This window comes from Hydractinia symbiolongicarpus, chromosome 11 (assembly GCF_029227915.1).
Source record: "Hydractinia symbiolongicarpus strain clone_291-10 chromosome 11, HSymV2.1, whole genome shotgun sequence".
NCBI lineage: Eukaryota > Metazoa > Cnidaria > Hydrozoa > Anthoathecata > Hydractiniidae > Hydractinia > Hydractinia symbiolongicarpus.
In genome coordinates, this window is record NC_079885.1 from 26991587 (window position 1) to 27013935 (window position 22349).

Below are 22349 nucleotides of genomic sequence, written 5' to 3' on the forward strand. Positions count from 1 at the left end.
ATTAATACTTGTTTTTCATGGTAAATTTATATGCATAAAATAGTCTTGATAGTTTAAAAGACATCATTTTGTCATCAGACATCATTTTGTCACCATTATTTTGTTACACTTACTTTGTTTCCAATGTCAATCTTGTTGACATGGCTTTTCTAGTTGCAAATTATATTAAATAAAAGAATTACATAAAAATTGTACTCTCATTTAAAGTAATGATTGCTGTTGCGGTTAGCACTAGAGTACAGTTATTGTGTCTTATCTCCACCTGCTTCTGTATATGACCACGTAATTAGAAGAGAAAAACAAAAACACTACAGAGATTACAATGCTGTAATTTTTTTAAGTATTACAGGAAACTTTCTTGCGCCTACCTTATCTTCCCTACCTAACCTTCCTTCATAATGATTACACAAACTTGTTTTGCTTGCGATATCAATTCTGAATGTTATTAATTTTTACCTTTATTTATTGTTATTCAACTTTCTGCATGAGTTGATGTTTCAAGGTAAATTTCGGTCATCTGTGTAGATTTATTTTTAGGGAATTTAAGGATCAGTGTATAACTTGGTTACATTTCAGAAATTATATTATATACTTGGCAGTTGGGAGGCAGAAGAAAAATTGCAGAATACTTCCTTACCATTACTCTCTAGTATCTTTGTTTATTTTACATATCTTATCGTAAATGTTTGTAACGCATATCTTAATTAGGCTTTAAATCAGAATAGGCGAATAGTAATATAAAATCTGAAGTTTCAACGTTTACAGATTTTTTTATTATTTGTCCCCTGGTGGAGATGCAAAAGAAAGTTTAAACTTATTAGTGCATCGGCTAATTTTTTCTGTTACATTCTGAACATCCAAGCCATAGCAGATAGTGCTAAAAAATTAAAGACTGGAGATTTGGGTCGAATATATGTTTGATTTTGTAAATTGCTTGTTTTTGTTTTTATTTTGAAAATGAGAACAAAGCAGTTAAACGGATGGAAGAAAAGAATTATTTCTGTAAATTGATGGTCAATATTCCTCCCTAAAATGGTCTTTGTTTATATGCTTGTATGCAAGGTTTAAAACAGATCTTAGGCTTATTACTAAATTTTATTGGTAAATGTTTTGGGGAAATCAGGAAAATCTTTTTTCAGCCAAAATTTATTTTATTTGTGTTTCAGTTAATTTAGTTAATTATCATTAGTGTTTGAATGAAAATTCTTACTGATAGTCACTCACTGTGTGAACTTTTATCTCATCTATTCAATCGAACTAAGCTAAATTGACCTTTTCGTAAAACGTTGTGACTCATTTAATTTTCATTTAAAACTTGTTGTTTTTAGAGTGTTTTTTTTTTCCAAAATCTTTCTTAAAGTCCTGAGTGATGTTGATTTCATCACGAAGCTTAATGGTTCTTATTTTTCTTGACTATTATTTCTTTATGTTACCATATATGTCATTTGGTTTTCATGGCAATAAAATTAGAGAACAATATGTATGATTAAGAAGCCCAGTGGGATACTGTTGTATGTTTTATTCAGTTGTATAAACTCTTTAAGAAGCTTTAATTCGAATAAAAGATAAGTTGACTTGAATAATTTTACATCTGTTTTTGAGTATTCTATTTAGAGTTTATTTATTTTAATGTGAGGTTTGGATTTTCCCAGTGTGTATACATTCTTATTTTTCTATCGATGTGGTATGATAGATTGGATGGTACTTTATATTGTCGCAGATGTAGAATCTACTACATTTATCAATCAATTGACAATCAACACTGTGAACATATAGTTTAAAGCATGTTATTTTAGAGCGTCTTATACGTCAAAATGTCACTACTTGATAGATTTTAATAAAGGAGTGTGTAGCTGCTAGTTAGACTGGTTGTGTAATATATATAAGAACAATAGTTTAAATGTTAATTGAAATTGCACAAGAGTATGTTTTTATGTTTTTATATAGTCGTCTGGTAAAAACCTAATAACAATATTGGATCAATTAACTTCATACAGAAGTATTCGTTTCTTATGTCTTCGTGTTTTTGTCAATACATTTCTGATTAAAGAAGATAAGGACAGTTGAAGCTGCAATCATGAGTGTTATTTTGAAAGTATAGTTGATCATGTAGTGTTGAATGTGGTTTGTGTGAGTTTCATCAAGTTTGTTGATGGATTGTTACGACAATCTTATTTTGTGATAACATAAGATTTCTTTTTCTTTTCAAGCAAGTGTAAAAGTTGTTTATATTTCTTGTTATTGTTGTTGTTTTAGTTACTAGTTTCAGTATTCTCAAGGGAATGTTGACAATCTAATTTTTTAATAACTTAAAGTTCATGAATCTCTTTCTTTTTTCAAACAACTGCAAAAGTTATTTTTCTTGTTACTGTTGTTACTTCCTGGTTGTAGCCACCCGTACCTTCTTCCACTACAACTGGTGCTGTTTTTATTTTAGGATTACTATAAGCTTAAAACGAAAAAAGAACCTGGTCCAGTATGGTGGGAAAAGTTTGAACACATAGTTAAATTCGCCATCCATCCAAAAGTGATTTCTACCACTCTCCACAAGGGCGATTTTTATATTCATATTTCTTCAACGACACCAAGGACATTGGAACTGAAATATTACCATATTGGTGAAGTGAGTACGAGGACGTTGTCAATGACAGACTGTATATTAATGTGTTCACAGAATTGGACTGAATTGTTGCGATCTGAAGCACGAGACAGATTTATATATACAAGCTGTGTTATTTGGTCAACGAAAGGATTCGAGAGAGTTCTGTGGGTTAACTTATTGAAAGCACAATTTGTTGGTAACATGGATGATTGTAAGGCACTATCTATTTTGTAAGAGTTGTTTTTTTAAAAAGGGAGGAGGAGTAAAATCATATATTTGTAACAGATAGCAGGCTGTTTTAAATTGACTTCCCATCTCACACTTTCTTGTTGTTTCAGTAAAAAGGGTTATCAATTCTCTTTTGTTGTTTTTGAGCATATGCCAGTGCCTATTGTTTCACACCCTAGATTAAATAGTGACCATGGAATAATACTGAAATTGAAATTATATAACTGTAAATTATATAACATTTAAATTAGTTTAATTCAAGTGGTTTGGTAAGTTTTATCATGTTGGCTGTACACTTTGTTTAGCACATGCCAGAAAACTGTTGGAAAGAACTCTATCGGTTCACTAATTTTAGATGTACAAAGTCAATGAAATGATAAACTTGTGACTCGATTTTTTTCTTCGACACTAAAGTCTGTGTTATAACATTTAATTGGTTGTATATAAAGATAAACGAGATGGAATCTTCCTTTTTTCTTTTGGTGTCACATGCTCTTGTATTGAACTTTGTACCTTCGTACGTATTGTGACTGTAGTAATTGCTATTGTGTTATTGATGGTGATACCTACCGTGACGGGAGGGAATCACCTCAATGTTGTAAAAGAATTGAAATCAGCTTTTTTAAATAAATCTTGCTGTGGGCATACAATTGAATGCAAAAGATTATGATGAGTAACTTTTGATTGAGATAAAAATATAGCACGTGAATTTAGTAGTCTGCTTTTTAGACTGGCTGGTCATAATTTAGTAGAGTATATTTTCAAGGGGCTCTTGTAGAGTTCAAGTTCACAAGTCATTAGTAGGGACGGTGGTTATGATGTCATAGACCTGCAAAGCTGTCCATCTTCTTTGACCTGCTCTTTCTCAGTTTACTTTTCTCATTAAAAAACACAACAATTCTATTGTTGTAAACACTACAAATTATTTCTTCCATTTTTAAACAGTTAATCCAAACAAAGTCATTATCATGGTGTTGTTGTTAGTTATGCGCTGACATGTGTGTACATGATTTGTTTACTTAGTCAATACTGCGAACAAAAAAAACATAATGGAGACCCATTTAATTACATTTCTTCTCCTTGTGTGCATATAAAATTATGTTAACGACACATTATTTCACCTCAGGCCGAAGAAAATCTAAGCGCAGTTTGTTATTCCGTTTAAGGCGTTATATATCTTAGAATTATCACGTGATATTAGTGAAAGTGACTGATGTACCACGTGGCTAAAAATTTTGCTCTCAACTGTAAACGGAACAATTTACGCTAAGCGCAGTGTGTTATTCCGTTTAATGAATGAGACTTCACACAGAGAATAACATTGTTTTGTTGGTGACGCGTGTTGCTGACAATAGAATGGTGTGTTGTGACTAGTGGTTTCAGTGGAGAACTTATAAAAACATTTCGGGTTCCCAAACTTTCGTCATGGTAAAAGATGATTTGCTAATAATAGTACTGAGCCTATGATATCTTTTTTTGTACTTGATTGCGACTTTTGTAAAAAGAAAGAAAGAAAGTTGAGATGTGTCTAGTTCCATTTGCAAGTATGTGTTTGTTTGTTAGTTTTGGATGGGTTTTTTTTATTAGAAGTTGTTTAAGGACAGAGAATGTCACATGGTAACGAGGCTGCGAAGTTAGCCTATGTTTTTTGTTTCAATGACTTCGATTTAGGCGGTGCCTTAATATTTTTTTAACGCAGTGTATGTATGAGCGTAAACACAAGGCGGGTGATTCGCAATTCTCTAAAAATTATTTACTGCGGGATAAACGGATACTAAGTATAGTCTTGTACGAGTATTGATTGAGACAGATATTTTGTTATTTTTTTACACCCATGCGCACACCACATCACACGAAAAGTAAATCACACTCGTACATTTCACACTCGTTAACTCAGTATGAGCATCGGTACAGTGTAAACAAGCACTTGGTATTAATACCCACTCAGTGCCTTGTATTTGGAGACAGAGAACAGTGTTGCATTTGAATGGTTTCTTTCATAGTCTGTATACTACTACTCTCTCTTGCATTTGTGTGCCACATGAACATTTTTTGTGCAGTAATATCGATGACAACAGTGATATTGGGTTTATTTTCACACAGTTATGCAAACCATGTAATTAACTCGCATTATGTGTAATAATTACAAACAATTTTCTTTTTAATTGTACTTCTTTTAAATGCACGGAAATGCTACTCTTTGAATTGATTGAAATCACTCGTTTTTTATTGTTGTTCGAATGGCATTTTTAAATTAACTTCATAATGTCAAGTTTTTCCGGCTTAAGTATCTGCTGTGAAGTTTGGTGTTGTGTGTTTGTATGAAAAGTGTGATAAACTTCCCTCCTCATGGTTTCATCGCTATACGCAGGTATCGAATTTTGGTGTTTCCGTTACACGGGTAAAAATAGTTCAGAAGTAGCATATATTGGTCGTTAAAATATTGTGATAAAAACTTTTTATTTGTTTTAAATTTTAAATTTACTGGCCAGTATTGCAGCTCTATCGTATGTAACACGTGTTGTTTGCGTTTGTTAGGAAGTTCACCATGTGTAGTCCCTACTCTATTTGATAATTAAGCTGTGTATCCTTAGAGAGTTGAAGATTTATTTCATAAAGATACATAATTAGGATGCGTTGCGTTGGAAGTGAACGTGTTGGTTAAAACTGTATAACTTATCAAACAAAATTAATATTTGCATTTTTAATTGCTTTGTAGCCTCTACGTGCATTCCTTCGGAGAAAGACAATGTCCTCAGCAAAGACACGTTTAACATGGACGAGCTCTCCATCAAGCCTATGTTGATATTAGATCTGAACTTTGAATTGCTACACAGCCAAGTCGTATACACGCCTGGTAGCAGAGACAAAAGAGGAGGCTCGGTTATCTTTTTTGATACTAATAAACGTTCATGGGAGAATACAGATTTAAACAGTGAAGAACTAGCCAAGTTGCTGATCTATTACTACAAAATACCAAAGTATGTTTTGTATCCAGATTTCATTAATCTTACTTTTGTCGATTTCCTTCTTATTTTCAAATAAGTAAAATTTAACTTTACGCTGGTATAAATTTATCTAAAGATTGTATTCATTGGTGTGTAGTATAAAGTCTGATATTGCAAAGAAGATTGCTGATATGCTTACTGTATACAATTGATTTTTGTTTTTGTTGCAGAGATGGTGTGCAGCGGAAAGGTTGTTCGTTAGTCATCGATGCAAGAGAAGGGAAACAGACGAGAGACATCTTAGAATGTATTGGTGAAGCTGTCACAGTCCTGCAGGTAAGTAAACTAACAACTAGACAGATGTAACAGAAACAACGTCAAAACGTCGGCAACGTTGAATTCTCAGATTTTGATGTCAACGTCGAATCGTAAAATTAGACGTGAATGTTGAATGTTGAATGTTAAAGTTACACGTCAACGTCGTATCGTGACATTAGACGTTACCGTCGTTTTATAAAAGTGGACGTCAAAGTTTCTTGATACATTTTTAATGAATTCGTTTGTGTTTCGTGTATCCGCTCTGCCAGCATATAGTCTGATATGTAAACAAAACAGTTATTCGTCCTTAATAGTAACGATTTTCTATATTACGAAATGAAAATGTGTGGAAAATTAAGAGACATTTTTTTTTTGAAATTACTTTAATTATTGTCAAGTTGATAAAATTCATTTCATAACAAAAAAATGGTTGCTGATATCATAATATTGTAAAACTATTTTAAATTAAAAGTTTATCGTCAATGACATCAAAATTCCACGAAACAGTCGACAGAGTAACAAAAATATGCTTCAAGCCCTACGTAATGGTTTTCTTTTATAGACCCAAATTCCCGGCTCCGTTCATATGGCTTTTGTACTGACAAGAAAAGACTCACTAATGCTTCTCTTTGCTGCGTCGAAAGTGAAAGAGAATCTAAACTTTCAGGTTTGTTCATACACACTTTCCCTGATTTTAAAATGAAACAAAAAAACTATTTCTGAATAATATTTTATATATTCCTTATTAGTTCCAATTTTTATCATCATTGGAGAAGCTATCCCGTGAAGTGGACGTCGAGCAATTACCTGAATGTTTTGGAGGTCAAATGAGATATAACCATGATAGCTGGATTAAATTTAGAACGGTAGATATACAATAATATTATTTCAGCAACCTCGGAAAATCATTTTTTACGATACCTATGCATGCTATTATTTGCCAAAGATATACCTGAAAACGCTGTGTGTTTACGCTTTCTTCTCCCTCTCTCTCCTCCATCGAGGGTAAAAAATACATATTTTACTCGAACTAATTTTCGCATTTTTAAGTATATTTGACGTCCTCGTGGTACATCTCTTTATTATGAATCTCTCATTGATGTTTTTAGTGTAAGTATCTATTACTGTACAAATCACGATCCCCAACGTGATAGCCCCTGACTTCTCTTTGAAAGGTTAAGTTATGCCATGCTAAGTACATGATTAAATGGAGAGATTATATTTATACTGCTGCTACGTTTTTTAAAAATATTTTGTGTGCTTTTATTGTAGAAAGTGGAACCGTTTATGACTGGATGTCGAAGCGCAGCCAAACACGCCATGAATTACATGCAAGACTTGAGCAGAACGGATTTAGGTAGCACTTCAAGCGAATGTCAACTTCTTCTCGATGCACATCGAGAAAAATCGAGAGAAGTGTTGGAAGATTCGCGTTTGTTAGGACTACGAACGGAAGGGAAACAAATAATCGAACGTTTAGTTGAAGAAGACAGGGAGCTATGTCGTAGCGAAGATTATAAAGATACGATCGAGTGTTTGAATCGTTTATACACGCAAATGACTCGAGTATTCGATAAGCTACGAATTATTTCCGATAAAAGAACGAAAAACTTACAGTTATGTTTGAATGTACGCACGTTTGAAGAAAGCTGTGTTGGGGTAATCACCTTCTTGTTGTTTTGATCTGGCTATATATATATATATATAGTGAAGTTTTCGTTTAAGAGTTGTTTTTGTTGTTTATTTTTGTGAGCGTAATAGAATGAGCTCAGTGAAAGCGAAACTTATTAACTGACTAAGGTACGCTTCCTCCATTCCCTATCTTCTGTTCAAATTGTTTTATTAGAATTCTGTCATCGTTGTTTCCCTCAATAGAGTATTGGGGGAAACAACTATGAGAGAAACTTTCTTGTCGGGAAAAAAATTTTACTTGCAAATTATTTTATTTTTTTCTAATAAAAATACTTTTTTCTTTTGTAATGTTTTCATCCAGTCAATTATTGTTGTTAAGGATTCTACAAAGCTATTGTTAAGAATAGGACAAATAACATTGCAAATTCATGTGACAACATTTTTGACATAAATAAATAAATGAAAAATAATATAATTATTTTAGTTGATACAATGGATGCACAACGACGGGTATTCGTATTTTGAAAAACAGAAAGAAATTGGTGATTCCCTGGGTCATGCGCAATCTATGATGGAAGAGTTTGCTAAATTTGCCATTACGGCTCAGGTTAGTTTCAACTGTGATACCACTGTCACTGTTTTCCACTCTTTATCACGTCTATTTGGCCTAAGGAGCTCTTCCTTAGGTCAAATAGGCTTTGAATTAAATATCAATAAATTTGCTAAATCAGCGAATTTGCTCTCGGTCTCTAAAGTATAAGCAATGGGTAGACAGTTTGGAGTTGTTTTATACTTTTAGATAACTACACATGTTCTGTTTAGCTTGTTCGTATTTAACAAGCCTTGTACTTAAATTGCATCTTTTTTTTCTTTTTCACCAGGAGCAACTATCAAACGGCGAAGAATGTATTTTAGCAGGAAAATACCTCATTGAGTTAGATGAGCTTCAAATTGATCGCGACGTACTGAAAGGAAAGTTGCACGAGCTGCAAAACGAATTGAACGATTTCACTGCTAAGTACAACGAGCGTAAGAAGAAGTTAAAGAAATGCGTTGATTTTCACACGTTGGTTCAAGAGGCCACGCAATGGTGGATGTCTGGTCTGCAGTATATCGCTCATATGAGTATGGAAGAAATACAGACACTCGATGGAATACATAGATTGCATGCTTCTATAACGAACTTTAAACAAAACAATCCACCTATTAGTGAAAGTCAAATCGCGAAAATAACAGACCTGGCTCATCATCTCGGTAGTAAGCAAGTTGAACAAGCGGAGCAAGTAAGCAGTCGCACGCTGGAGGTTCAAGAAATGTTGCAAGTGAAAATGAATCAAATTTTAGGTGCTGAAGGAAGATTTAGACAGGTGTGTGGTGTTATTGTTAGGTGATAAGCAAAGTTGGTCTGGCATTTGATAGGGATTTGTTTTTGTTTTGTATTTTTTTACCCGAAGTTCAAATTTCTCCTGCACGTGATCGATTTCTTGTTTTGATAACTCAGGTTCAACTTGATTCTGTCATGAGCGACGGCGATGGCGACTCGAGCGGCTTCAAAGACGACGATTTGTCGACCGAACCTGACGAAGATGAATATCGCGAACAGACAGATGTCGAGTATGCAGAGTCTTTGACGAGTCCTATTGAAAATGCAGTCGGCCCTATTTTTAGTTGGAAAGACGGCCATAAGTTGTACGACGAGAATGACGCCAAGCTAGCCGTGTTTGATGTTGCTATGCCAACTAAAATGAAAGAAAGACTGCGTCATATTATAGATGAAATGATCAATACCGAACATGAGTATGTGAAGTCATTGGAGTATATATTAGAACACTACCTCCCACTGATGGAGGGTACTCAACTACCTCCTACCTTGATCGGACAAAAAAATGTGATATTTGGTAACATCGAAAGAATATGTGACTTTCATAAAAGGTTCGATTCAGTTATGTTTTTTATAGATCTGCGCATGCGTGTATTTGCTGTGTTTAACATACAATGCAGATTTTACCCTGTCTACTACCAATAAAATTGAGATGCTTGTTTGTTGACTTCAATTTGACACATGCGCATTTATTCTGTATTTTATATTTATAGATTTTTCTCACAAGAAGTAGAAGCATTTCGACATGCTCCTTTACAAATAGGAAAATGTTTTTTGAAATGGGTAGGTCAGCTTATTTTTATATTAAAGCTAAAGTGACTAATTGTTTTATTTCGTGTACACTTGATTTTGCTTTTGTCTTGCTATCTAATTTATCTTGCTCATTGTCGCCTATCGGTTCATCTTGTTTTGCCTCACTTAATTCTTTATTTTTTTCTTCGATTACAACGATTACTACTTTATTTGTTTTGCCTCGATGTTTTGCCTCGATGACTACTTTATTTTGTTTTCCCTTGGCGACATTCACTTAATGCTTCCTACTCTAATTTTGCTTTCAGGAACGACAATTTTATCTATATGCTTTATACAACAAAAACAAACCAAGAAGTGACCAGCTATGGAATGATTTTGCGAACAATTATTTTCGTGTAAGCCAGTTATTTAAACTCGGGTCAGAGTGTTGTCACAATATTTGAAGACTGAGACTTTAACTAATCGATTTTTTGTTTGCAGAAAAAAATGCTGGAGTTAAAAGATAAATTAGATTTGGCTAGTTACTTGATCAAGCCAGTCCAACGTCTGGGTAAATATTCGCTCCTGTTGAGAGACATGATCAGCTGTTGCGATGCGCAGGACCCAAGAGTAATCGAGATGGAGGTGAGATTTTTTGCTCGTTTACTACTGTGTGTACTCTGTTAGGTTTAGTAGATGATATGTATGTCATTTTCGTCAACCGTGCGATTCACCCGTCATATACCAGTGTACTAAAATCTCCCAAATCCTAAAAAAATTCCTAAAATCTAAAACTGTTGCACTCCAATTTTTTATTCTTTTAAATTTTAAACAAAACATAAAAATGCAGCCAGTATTTATGTCAGCCATTTTCGGAGAAAACGTATGAGCATGACAACTGGAACATACAACTGAAACAAGGCTGATCTTCAACAAAGAAAAGGCTTGAGTATTTGTAACTCTTTATGTCGCCCTAAAAATTTGGCAAAATCTCCGAAAATATTATTTGACAAAATTAACAATATTGTTTTTTTTGCCTGAATTTTAACCCCAAAAACTCTTAAATTCTAAAATCTCCTAAAAATTTGTAACATCTTAAAGCTGTGGCCACCATGTATACAGTAAAAGTCAACTTCTGTGACGAGTAACTTCCTCGATGCTTAGTGTGTCAATTTTCCATTGTTTGTTCGCAGGCTGCGCACGACTTAATGAAGTTTCAATTGAGGCATGGTAACGACTTGCTAGCCATGGATGCAATTCAACACAGTGATGTAAGTGATGCACGAAATAACTTGTGTGAATAATATTTTATATATAAAGTCTTTGAGATATGTTTTATTTTTGTTGCAGGTGAATTTAAAAGAGCAAGGTTGTCTGCTACGACAAGTGAGTTCAATAATTTTCTTACATCTCATACCGTGATGGTCTAATAAATCCCCCAGGCGTTTATTTAATTTTCGAGATTTTTGAGGGGCGTGCATTGGAGACGGGCGTTTATTAAAAAACTGAAATTTCACTTTTTTTTTACCTATATTTATCATAAATTCATCAGAAGTAAATTTTCAAAATTTGTCTACAGTACTTCAATAAGTCATCGTCACTGTTTCCGTCTAACAAACAGAGTCAGTGTCCTCGTTTTAGTAATAATGTTACTATGTAAAATATAGTAGAAAATCTTAAAGGCCAATTCTATTCTTGTCTTTATTTCTCTGTAAATTGCTAGGATGAGAAACTGTAATGAACGCTTCTGTGACGGGAGAAGCGGGAGTTTATTAGAGATGGGCGTTTAATAGGCTGGGCGTTTAATAAAGAGGAAAAGCACGTTAAAGTTGCGAATAACCAGATTTGCTACGTTGTTTGACAGAGCAAATAAACAAATCTTTTTTCAACTTTAACTTTATATGTTCCATTTCTTTAGGGAGATTTTATTGCATCGTTTCTATATCTTCAGGGAGATTTTATTGCATCGTTTCTATATCTTCAGGGAGATTTTATTGCATCGTTTCTATATCTTCAGGGAGATTTTATTGCATCGTTTCTATATCTTCAGGGAGATTTTATTGCATCGTTTCTATATCTTTACGGAGATTTTATTGCATCGTTTTTATATCTTCAGGGAGATTTTATTGCATCGTTTCTATATCTTCAGGGAGATTTTATTGCATCGTTTCTATATCTTCAGGGAGATTTTATTGCATCGTTTCTATATCTTCAGGGAGATTTTATTGCATCGTTTCTATATCTTAAGGGAGATTTTATTTGCATCGTTTCTATATCTTTAGGGAAATTTTATTGCATCGTTTCTATATATTTAGGGAGATTTTATTGTATCGTTTCTATATCTTTAGGGAGATTTTATCGTATCGTATGGAAAAAGAAAACGTTCAAGGCGTGTGTTCTTATTTGAACATCTGCTGGTTTTCACGAAACCAAAGAAACAAAAAGCGAAAGGAGATGTGTTCACCTACAAACACTCTATTAAGGTTTGTATCAGATGGAAACCACATCTGTTACGTTTTTATTCGTGTATCTTATATGCATGTACCTCTGTATCTGTGTAGTTTAAGCTACTAACTCTTTAAGCTATGCAAGCTACCATTTTACCTATCACTCTCCATCACTACAAATTTCTTTATCATTTCCTAATTTCTATAGATGGTGGATATAGGACTTACAGAGAATATCGGTGACAGTGGTTTAAGGTTTGAAGTCTGGTATCGAAGGTGGAAAAAGGGAAGAGCTGGAGAAACGTTCGTACTTCAGGTATAAATAATTTGAGCACTGATCTACGCACTCTCCGTCTGTTGTGCTTTTGTTTTAGGTACTCAATGAGCACTAACTTAAAAGTTATAAGTAACATGTTAAATCTATTGTAGGCTGTCTCCAACCATGTAAAAACATCTTGGACTACAGACATCACTCGTATTTTGTGGCGACAAGCATCTCGCAATAAAGAATACGGTTTAACTGAAGCAACTACGGGTATAAGTGTAGAGAGCACTCCTTCTACGATATTTTTAGATAACAGCTTTAATCCTTCTTCCAGCTCATTTACGCGATCACGAACGATGGACTTATCTCCCAGAGGAGATTTTCCACCGAACGCGAAGCGATTATCTTGGTTAAGTGCAGGAGAAAGTTCAGGAAGCTCCGGCGTCTTTGATCTCGGTAGCTTACCTGAAGACAGCCAACATCCATTATCACCGCGAGATGAAGCGAGATTTTTCAAGCGAGGAGGAGAGCCCGATGTAAAGTATTCGTCTTTACCACGAAAAAAGTTGACGCACCACGCGAGTTTTACTCGTGGCGAAACGTTTGATACGATTAGCATGGTTCAGTTACGTCGCGATCAATCGGTTACGCACGATTCGAGTTTTATAAGAAACAACGTATATCGAAAAACGCTACAAGCTGAATCAACAAAACGCGCGTCTCATAAAAAAGTGAGAAGAGATTCCGGGTCAGGAGGTCGATTCGCTACTCAACCGATTATTTTGCCGAGTAGTTTATCGTTTACTGAGGGAATTCCGATGGGAACGAATTCCCTACCGAGAACTCATAAGTTCAAGAAAGTTTCTGATCGGCCAACATCTCCTGCACAGTGTATACGTGAAGTTTCCGAAGAAGATATCTTAGACGGAAATAGAAGACATTTTGACAGTGAAAACATTTCCATAACAAAATCCGCAACAGACTCTAAAATAGATTATAGTACTGAACAAAGACTACTGCAACGGCCGTTGCGAAGGTCGTTAACGGATACAAATATTAGGGTTTCTAATGACTTATGTTACGCTAGCTCTTTAAAAGAGAAAAGTTCGAACAGTAAGTTGAACAAAGAAGCAATGACACTACCTATCCGAAAATATTCGTTTACGAAAGCCATGGTAGACAGTAACACAATTACGGTCGACGAAAGAGAAAAAGAGAGAAAATTAGCGCGTCAACGTTCGGTGTCACATGGAGATTCGTCACTACATATGCTCGGAACTAAAGATTCTCCTACAAGTCCACCGGCTAAGTCGCCTGTAAGTATAATGTAAAAGCTTTTTCGTTCGTTCGTTCGTTCGTTCGTTCATTCGTTCGTTCGTTCGTTCGTTCGTTCGTTCGTTCGTTCGTTCGTTCGTTCGTTCGTTCGTTCGTTCGTTCGTTCGTTCGTTCGTTCGTTCGTTCGTTCGTTCGTTCGTTCGTTCGTTCGTTCGTGTTCGTTCGTTCGTGTTCGTTCGTTCGTTCGTTTATTTGGCAGTTTTGAGTACAAGCACGGTTCCTGCACTCGTTGAGATGTTCCGTAATATGCGAATTGTATTTTTAGGGTACAAAGAGGAATCCATTTCTTAACTTAAAAACGAAGATCTCGAAGTCGTTATCCGAAATTTGATAGATGCATGCATCTTAGAATTGTTAATTTATGCAATAATGAAGTTGTTTTACGTTTTTTATGTTAATTTATGCAATATTTATTTGTTTCTCACCAATGAAATGCGTATGTTAAAAAAAATTTACGTTCACTAGAATACATCTTCGTTCACGCATTGAACAGGTTTAGGTATAAAGTTAAATTAATAAATTTATTTTTTTATTATATTTTTTCAAAGTTAATTTATATGTTGTGAATATTTTAATTGTTGATGTAGTTAGCATGTTATCTTTCGGTTTGTTTCTTTGAATTTTTATTCAAAAATTCTGATATCAACATTTTACGCTGGTTAGTTGCATTTCAGAGAAAACTTCTTAGAATGATTATTAAAAATGTCATGCAGATTAATATATTCACTTCGCTTTCTTCAATACTAGTGCTCATGACAAATTATGTACATCTCGAAATAATCAATTGTTATTCTAAATTAAATTTGTCAATATTTCGAAGCATGATAAAAACGCTTTCCTACTAAAGGTTTGTAAGAAACAAAACGTTGTACCGACATCGGTGTTGCTGAGAAGTTTTAAATGGTTTCTATTTCGTCGTTTAAACACAGCCTAAATTCAGTTTCCGTGGTGACAGTTATGTAGAGCAGAACCACCAATGAAATTTAGGGAAAGTCTATTTAAGCTATATATGAATTGAGTACTTTCCAGGTCAGAATTTTATCCAAACAATGGGAAAGAAATTGTAATTTTTTATGACCATTTTGATGTAAGGTGTTGTTATGCAACCGTTGCCATGGCAGTATTGTTGAAATGTTGACAAAGTAGTTATATTTCTACAGCACTGTTATCTCGATATGTTATAATTTTTTAAATTAACCCAAATTGTAATCTATATGATAAATCGTATATTTTTTAAAAAATAAGATTATTCTGGCTCATCGACATGTTTTTTTCTTTATTATTTTGAGGGAATTATACCAAGGTTCTCACGCCTCCTTAAAATGCCTAAAAAATAAAATTCCCTTGAATAATCCTCAAATTTAATTTTTCCAGATTAAAATTAATTTTCAATGAAATGGAAGGTGAAAGAAAGTGTGGAATATTTTTCAATGAAGGTTTTAAAAAATACACTATTTGAAAAAAAACATTTAAATTATATTGACAACCCCGTATTTCAGACCATGGGATGAAATTTCACTTAGGCCCGTCCCCAAGATTATTTATTTCTCAACGGCGGTGCGTTTATCATTATTACTTAGTTTTATTATTATCATTAACCCAGGATGGCTTTTCCAGTTCCCAATGGTACTGTTGACAAAAGGAGTCAGTTACTTAAAGTTACCATTTGAGCTACCATGCTCAACGAGACAACCGCCTAAGATATAATTCCTATTCTTATACTGGCCGTATAGCAGAAGGAAAAGATTCACACTTTTATTGTCTCTGGCATAACTCGGCCGGGGATCGACCACACCACCTTTTACACTGGAAACGAACGCTCAATAAAGGCTTATAGAAAAATTGTCTTACTTCAAATATGAAGTTACCAAGAGTAATCAGTAGTAGCCATACTTTCATGCTAATATGTAAACTCATAGAATTTAAAGCAAAGTTTATTCATTGTTAGGATCCCGAACACGTGATCTAAAACCATTTTGAGATTGTATGTTTTACTTAAACTCGATTATCGACACGTTGGTGAAGTAAAAATTTTCTTGTATACGACCAACATTTAACGATGAGGAATATGTATATATGAGACTTCTACTTAGATTAAGGGGATTTATACCGTAATACATACTGATACACTTTAAATCCATTCGAGCCACACGTCGCAGAACGAACAGACAGGTTTTGCAACATGTTCTTCTTACCGATTCTAACATCAATAACTAGGGGGCAGAGAAGATGGATCATTTTCTTATTTAAATAGTATAATAGGACCTTCTTCGAAACAGCAAGATCGATGATATCAATGGCTTTGTAGGAAATAAAAAATTTTCTTAATAAACTGACCTGGTAGCACAACCCTAAAAAAATATGTTATCTAAAATAATCATTATACTAGAAAAAAATAAGGATTGAATCCAATGTTGTGAGTTATCGTGCCACTTATTGAGCTGTTAAGGTCAGCTAGCGAAAGATAAAACTTGTTTCCTAGTCAAAAAATAAGAAAATGCTACATATTATATATTGTGATCAAAAATGGTATACCAAACTGGAGAAACAGGTGTCTAACACGGACTCTAGTAAAATTAAATATAATGTCCAATTTGCTCGCATTTTGATTTCTTATGCCACACCCTATCATCTTTGTTAATGTTACCAGAAAAGTGGTCAAATTGTTCACAACCGACGACATCTTCTCAAAGTAGCATTTTCACTCTTCAAGCTCTCATCTATCGAATGTTGTTGCACAAGTGATTGTGGTTTACCATTGCTATGCACAATCTCAACAGAGTAGTGCGTTTGTTGATCGGCGTCAAAACTTTTCTTGGTATGACTATGCTGCAACGTTTTGTGTCGTAACAACATTTCTTCGTGGTTACCGTGAATTTCATCCCGGTTACGAACCATTGCTTCGTAACTGCGATGAACTGTTTCGTCAGTCCGTTGAAGTGTTTCAGACTCATTAGGCGACATATAAAATGCACGTCGTACTGGACTGAATGTTTTCAAATCACATCTGTTAATCTCGGCTCGTATGCAGCGTTGGTTTAGAGGAAGCTCTTCTTCATCGCCACGTTGTACTTGCTGTAGATAATGCTCGCGTAAACTTCTTCTGCGAACCTTTCGTTGCTTATGAATGCAGCGATACGACAATGCAGCGGCGGTTATTAGAATGAGGACGATAATGCATGAGCTACCGATAATCATCCATGTAAGATCACTTATGCCATCTTTTGTCTTTTGTTTCTAGGCGATAAAAAATGCAAAAATGATGAATCGTAAATTCTTTTGTTTGTAAACAAAATACTAACACGCCATATTCTAAACAAACATTCTATGCGAGATGTATAATGACAAAGAGGACTTGCTACGCATGACCTGTGATTGTCTAGTGTCCAGTCCTCAATTTAGTAAATGACTTACCTTGGAGGTTATTATTTCTGATGTTCCTTTTCTTTCTTTTTTGTCTGTTTCCCAGCCTTAAAAAAATAGACGTCAAATATTAGAAACTTACTTTTCATTTGAATGCGAGTTAATTGCCGTCTGAGAAAAAAGTTGCTCGTCGTCTGAGTGAAAATTATCTTTACAGTTGCTGGTCATTGGTATAAAAACCAATCTCGTTCCCAGAGCATCTTGTATATTTCCTGGCATTGGAACAGCGATACATCCCGATGTCAGAAGGGATACAAGATGCTCTGAGGACGAGGCTGATAAAAACATAACAAAAAAGATTTTTCTTTTTTCTTTGTCTGCCACTCTCGGACGACGAAAACAGGTCCTAGGATCGAGGTTGAGTAAAAATGCTCATACAACACAAGCTTACCAGTTTCATTGGAATTTTGTGTTGTCAGTGACGGTAAGCCCATTGACACATTATCGAAATCTAGAATGACACAAAATTAATCCTTGCACATCAATATATCAACAAACCAACATGTCAATAAACTTTCCAAAATTAAAAATGATATTTGTAAAATGTTAGTTTAACAAAAGAATTTTGGAATTTTTATTACACGACATGAAGTGCGAGGATACAATTCACACGCTTCTTAACACTACACAGAAGTATATTTCACATTCAAACCTGCGTCGAGGAACATGTCAGCTCGACAGCCACTTTTAATGTTCCCAACACGTGTGACACTGTAGTCAGCCCAGTCCCGTGTAATTCGAAGCAAATCGAACTAAACAGACAAAATATTCATTATACATTTACACTAGCTACTGTTTCATTAGACGTTGTTCCAATGGTACATTTACACTAGCTACTGTTTCATTAGACGTTGTTCCAATGGTACATTTACACTAGCTACTGTTTTATTAGACGTTGTTCCAATGGTACATTTACACTAGCTACTGTTTTATGAGAATGAGACGTTATCCCAACTATTTACACCTTAATTCAAAATAGTAAGCACTTACCCCACTAATTATGATATCTTGCAAGCACCCAGTGAAGTGTTTTTGACTTCGTGACATGGACAGTGCATTTGGGTCTTCAAGACCTCCCACGTACACGTATGTTATGTTTAGAGACCCAGGCGGTAGGGAATAATCGTCAACATTACTTTGTTTGACATATTTTCTCACCGATGTACTAAAACAATAATTTATTTTCAATGTCGCACGTGCGTAGCTTTGTAAAAGGACCAGGCAATCAGTTTGGAGAAGGAATAGCCAATCGGGTTGTAGAAAAACTAACCCAATCTCAGTTTGTAGTTAGAAGGAGTGGCCTATTGCTTAGTAAAAGGCTAGGTTAGGTAGGAAAACTCTTAACCCCAAAAATAAAATAATTTGAAAAAACATACCCATCATCTAGATGTATAGACATACTTTTGCCAGTTCTCACTATCCGTAGAAATCTCCAAGATGTTTGATTAATTTTATTGTCTCCTAGTGTGACCACTTCTTCTTTTGTATCTATAATAATATATTCTTGTATTTATATTTCGTTTTCCTGTGAATTTAAAGGCGCTATGAAACAGATGTTTAATTTCTAATCTTAATGACTTACACGAAAACAGATGGCGGCGTGAAAAAGTATACAGACATGCACAAAAATAATTATCACGTCCAGCTATCAAGTTTCACCACGGGATCACTGGATTTGAACAACTAAGGCGGGAAAACAAAGTTGCTTTTTTAGAGTTTGCTCCATGCGTTCAGCCTATTCATTTTCCCGCCAATTATTGAAACTTGCAAAATTTTCTTTTGTTTGAGAGAACGATTACTTTCACGGAAAGATGTTGAAACAAATTTTGACAAATGACTCAAAAAAAAAGATTGATATTAAAAAGACTAAAGACGATTTTCCGTGTAGATATTTTATAGGTAAAGAGAACGCAGTTATTCTTTAAAATAATAGCTGAACGTTTTATCACGTTAAGATTTGCCACCTTGATTGTAAAAATTGTAATATTCAGCTATCATCTCTCTTCCACTAAAAGTAAACAGAGAGAAGATAAAAGAGATACAAGGTATAGCTTACCTTTTGTTTTAAACACCAGTATCAAAGCCATCTTGTACAGCTCGATGAACATATAACCATTCTGTAAATTATCACTGGAAGCAAAATACAGAATGCCAGACTGTTGAGCTGGCCTAAACCGTAGCGAAATTTCAGTAGCAAAGCTGTTCAATTGTATCCTTGGTCTCCATACCAAGTAATCGGAGCCAAAAAATTGGAGGGATTCCGTTGCTAATACAAAATAGAATTAAATAAAATATATAATAAGAAGAAAAATGCTGGCAAGCGTTTGCTCGGCGCACGAATTCTTTGTTTACATCAAAATCAAAACCGCTGTTTATGTTGAAAAAATATCTGATTGAAATTAAGTAGCCTGGTGGTAAAATGTTCACTCACAGTGCGGAAAATTCAATTTCCGGCTGAGTCATTCTAGAAACTACAAAGTGTTAATCGAGCCTTTCAGATTGGAATTTTACATGAGAATTCAACTGATAACTTAAGCTCGTCTATTTGAGGGGTTTCCATTCTTGCACGGAATTTGTATGACACTAAAAAGAATATCTTGATGAGCACTTGTAATAAAAAAACGTACCTTGTAAACAAGAGTGCCCCGTGTAACCTGTACCTACACAATCACAACCTGTCTCTACATATTTGTTTAAACAACGACCACCATGGTGACAAGTCTGCGTTTCCTGTATTGCGCATGCGTCACGACAGCCTAGAGAGAACAGCATAAACAGAAAAGAATAAATTAAGATAAAAAAAGTGAACAGTAAATCAAGCAATTTAAGCCCATTTAATTCAACGACATTCTCTAATAAACGCCCTCCCCTATTAGACACCCATCTCCTATTACTTTCTCAAAAAAAAGTCTCAAAACAATGAATCTCAATTGGAACGTGCAGTTGATTTGTAGACTTTGTATACTACTTGTTGTGTTTCATAAAAAAATTGCCTACCCGTTTGTGTTCCTTGTTCTTCTTCCGCCACAGCTAAAGATGGCTCCTTATCCAATCCTACTCCATTGTCATAACGAAGCTTACTAATACAACCAACAAACCTATGTGAATGGATAACAAATGTGATCCGAGCTGACCAAAATAGGTGTTGTTGTTTCATTAGCTAATCGTCAATGTTATTTTTAAATAAAAGTGTGAATTTCAGTCTTGTCCCTATACTTCTTTTCGTTATTAATATGCGTGCTAGCGCGGGAGAAGTATTACTCGCCCGAGTTACTTATCAGAAAACGAAAAAAAGCCCTGGGAACGAGATTGTGTAAAATTTGAAATTAGAAAGTCGAACGTAGTTGCTAACAAATAGGTTTATGTAAGAATATTGAAATACGGATTAAAAGGTGAACTTGTACTTCCAGACCGGCCGGGTAGCATTTTTGAAATTTTACATTCAATACAAAAATATGATGAACAATATGCTCACAATACCTCACAATATCGAGTTACAATCCCATTATCATTTCGGAGAATAATTTTTACTATATAGACAACGTCTTGACGCTGCTGCTCTAAATTTGTTGTTTTTTTTGTTTTAGTAATGTTCCAAATTCATAAAACATTAGTTTTTAGAAATATTATTTCGACCGCGTAGACCTTACCTCTTCTCATAGATGGCGTCTGCATCAACAAACGTACGTTGTTTCTTTGGTACACCTCCAGCATATATGGAGGAGTTCAAATGCAAAGCATTTTTCCCAAACGTCATCTCAACCGTTCTCCCATCCAATGTAAAGAGAGTCTGTCTGAATATTCTTACAACTTCTACAAAATGGTATTTGTTATCGTTCAAATGGTATCCAAGTACCCTCTTGTTGCTAAGAGTTCGTGCTTCGAAATTATTGACATCAAGGTAGTAACTCAACTGCAGATGAAGCTCCAATCTTTTGTTGTGAAGTTTAAGTTTGATGTAGTTACCTCGCCCCTTCTTCAGTTGATGATCATCTGTGTAGAATAAGAGTCCATCAGAATGCTGTGTTTTGAATTTTAGTTTCAGTGTACCCATGTACGTGGCGTTCCATGGTTTGTACTTTGCGTAGGATTGCTTCTTTTCACCATAGAATGTTTTTACATCTGCGATGGAGAACCGCAGTGCAGTTATGACCACGCAACAGTGAAATACGCGACGATACATTTTCATACTCACGAGTAGTGTGTATTAACGACCTTCACAGTATATTAAATTAGGGCAGCTAGAATTTGTTGATTTTGTTTTGTGTACATGACGAAATTAAAAATTTATGTATACGCTTTGATCAGTCGAAAATTAGTTCACTTTTCTATTTCATGCATTTTGTGAAGAAAAAAAAACAACAACGACCTCTTCCTGAGATGATAAATAAATTTAATGAGTCATGTGAAAATTTCACGAAATTTCTTAAAGGCCACTCTTTAAACCTTTTACAAGCTTAAACATCCCTGGGAACAAGGTTGCTCTAGTTTATTAGTTTTTTAGCTCTCAGTCCCTAAACCTTCTGTCTCGAGCCCAGAGTTTAAATTTTAACACATTGTGTTTGTCTGATTTCAAGAAATGATGGTTTTCAAGTATATATTCTTGACCAATGTGTTAGTGACATTGAATAAATTAGTGAATAAAATTTTTCGCTTTTGACTTTTGTTGTCTGAGCATGCGCATAGAATATGTTTCGATTGTTAGCATTTACAAAAAAAAAGTTGAAACCGTTTGAAACGCGCCAACTTACTAGTATTATCAGGTCAAGAATTTTTTAATTTCTCGCATTCCAGTTCAAAAAATAAACAAATCGAACGCGAAAAATCAATCCCAGTAGGAAATTTGACGAATGGAAATTTGACTTAAATCTCTTTTAACATTTACAAAATAGAGATGAAAAAACTAACAAAATTATAGTGGGCTCACTTATAAAATATGCTGACACAAGATTTTCTAGTGTCATATGCTCTACTTTCTAAAATATCCTGAAAACTTTAGTTTAATACCCCTCTCAAAATGATCCAAAAAATTAATCTT

The 22349-nt window shown here is 34.6% G+C and overlaps 2 protein-coding genes across 6 annotated transcripts in view; one reads left to right on the forward strand and one right to left on the reverse strand.

Moving 5' to 3' along the window:
* LOC130614439 (puratrophin-1-like) overlaps positions 1-15147 on the forward strand; it is a 32321-nt gene extending 17174 nt beyond the window's left edge. For 3 of the 5 annotated variants that reach the window (XM_057435866.1, XM_057435868.1, XM_057435867.1), the window contains exons 3-20: positions 2438-2813; positions 5550-5811; positions 6009-6114; positions 6659-6763; positions 6846-6962; positions 7369-7755; positions 8213-8335; positions 8610-9095; positions 9230-9660; positions 9823-9892; positions 10168-10257; positions 10343-10486; positions 11035-11112; positions 11192-11227; positions 12190-12324; positions 12497-12604; positions 12718-13869; positions 14154-15147. In XM_057435866.1, the coding sequence (XP_057291849.1) occupies positions 2438-2813; positions 5550-5811; positions 6009-6114; positions 6659-6763; positions 6846-6962; positions 7369-7755; positions 8213-8335; positions 8610-9095; positions 9230-9660; positions 9823-9892; positions 10168-10257; positions 10343-10486; positions 11035-11112; positions 11192-11227; positions 12190-12324; positions 12497-12604; positions 12718-13869; positions 14154-14219 (4272 nt within the window). In that variant the 3' untranslated portion in view covers positions 14220-15147. Of the gene's footprint in view, positions 1-2437; positions 2814-3738; positions 4375-4450; positions 5202-5549; positions 5812-6008; positions 6115-6658; positions 6764-6845; positions 6963-7368; positions 7756-8212; positions 8336-8609; positions 9096-9229; positions 9661-9822; positions 9893-10167; positions 10258-10342; positions 10487-11034; positions 11113-11191; positions 11228-12189; positions 12325-12496; positions 12605-12717; positions 13870-14153 lie in introns of those variants that run through there. The other 2 variants (XM_057435870.1, XM_057435869.1) reach the window with 2 other exon arrangements.
* Positions 15148-15763: 616 nt separating this feature from the next.
* LOC130614440 (contactin-associated protein-like 5) lies at positions 15764-21589 on the reverse strand. Its single transcript, XM_057435871.1, has 10 exons — positions 20962-21589; positions 20309-20409; positions 19939-20067; positions 19368-19577; positions 18688-18799; positions 18302-18476; positions 17964-18063; positions 17703-17762; positions 17303-17358; positions 15764-17125 (listed from the first exon to the last, which is right to left on the reverse strand). Exons 1-10 carry the CDS (start codon positions 21498-21500, stop codon positions 16556-16558), a joined length of 2052 nt encoding a protein of 683 aa, XP_057291854.1. The 5' UTR covers positions 21501-21589; the 3' UTR covers positions 15764-16555.
* Between the last annotated feature and the right edge of the window lie 760 nt (positions 21590-22349).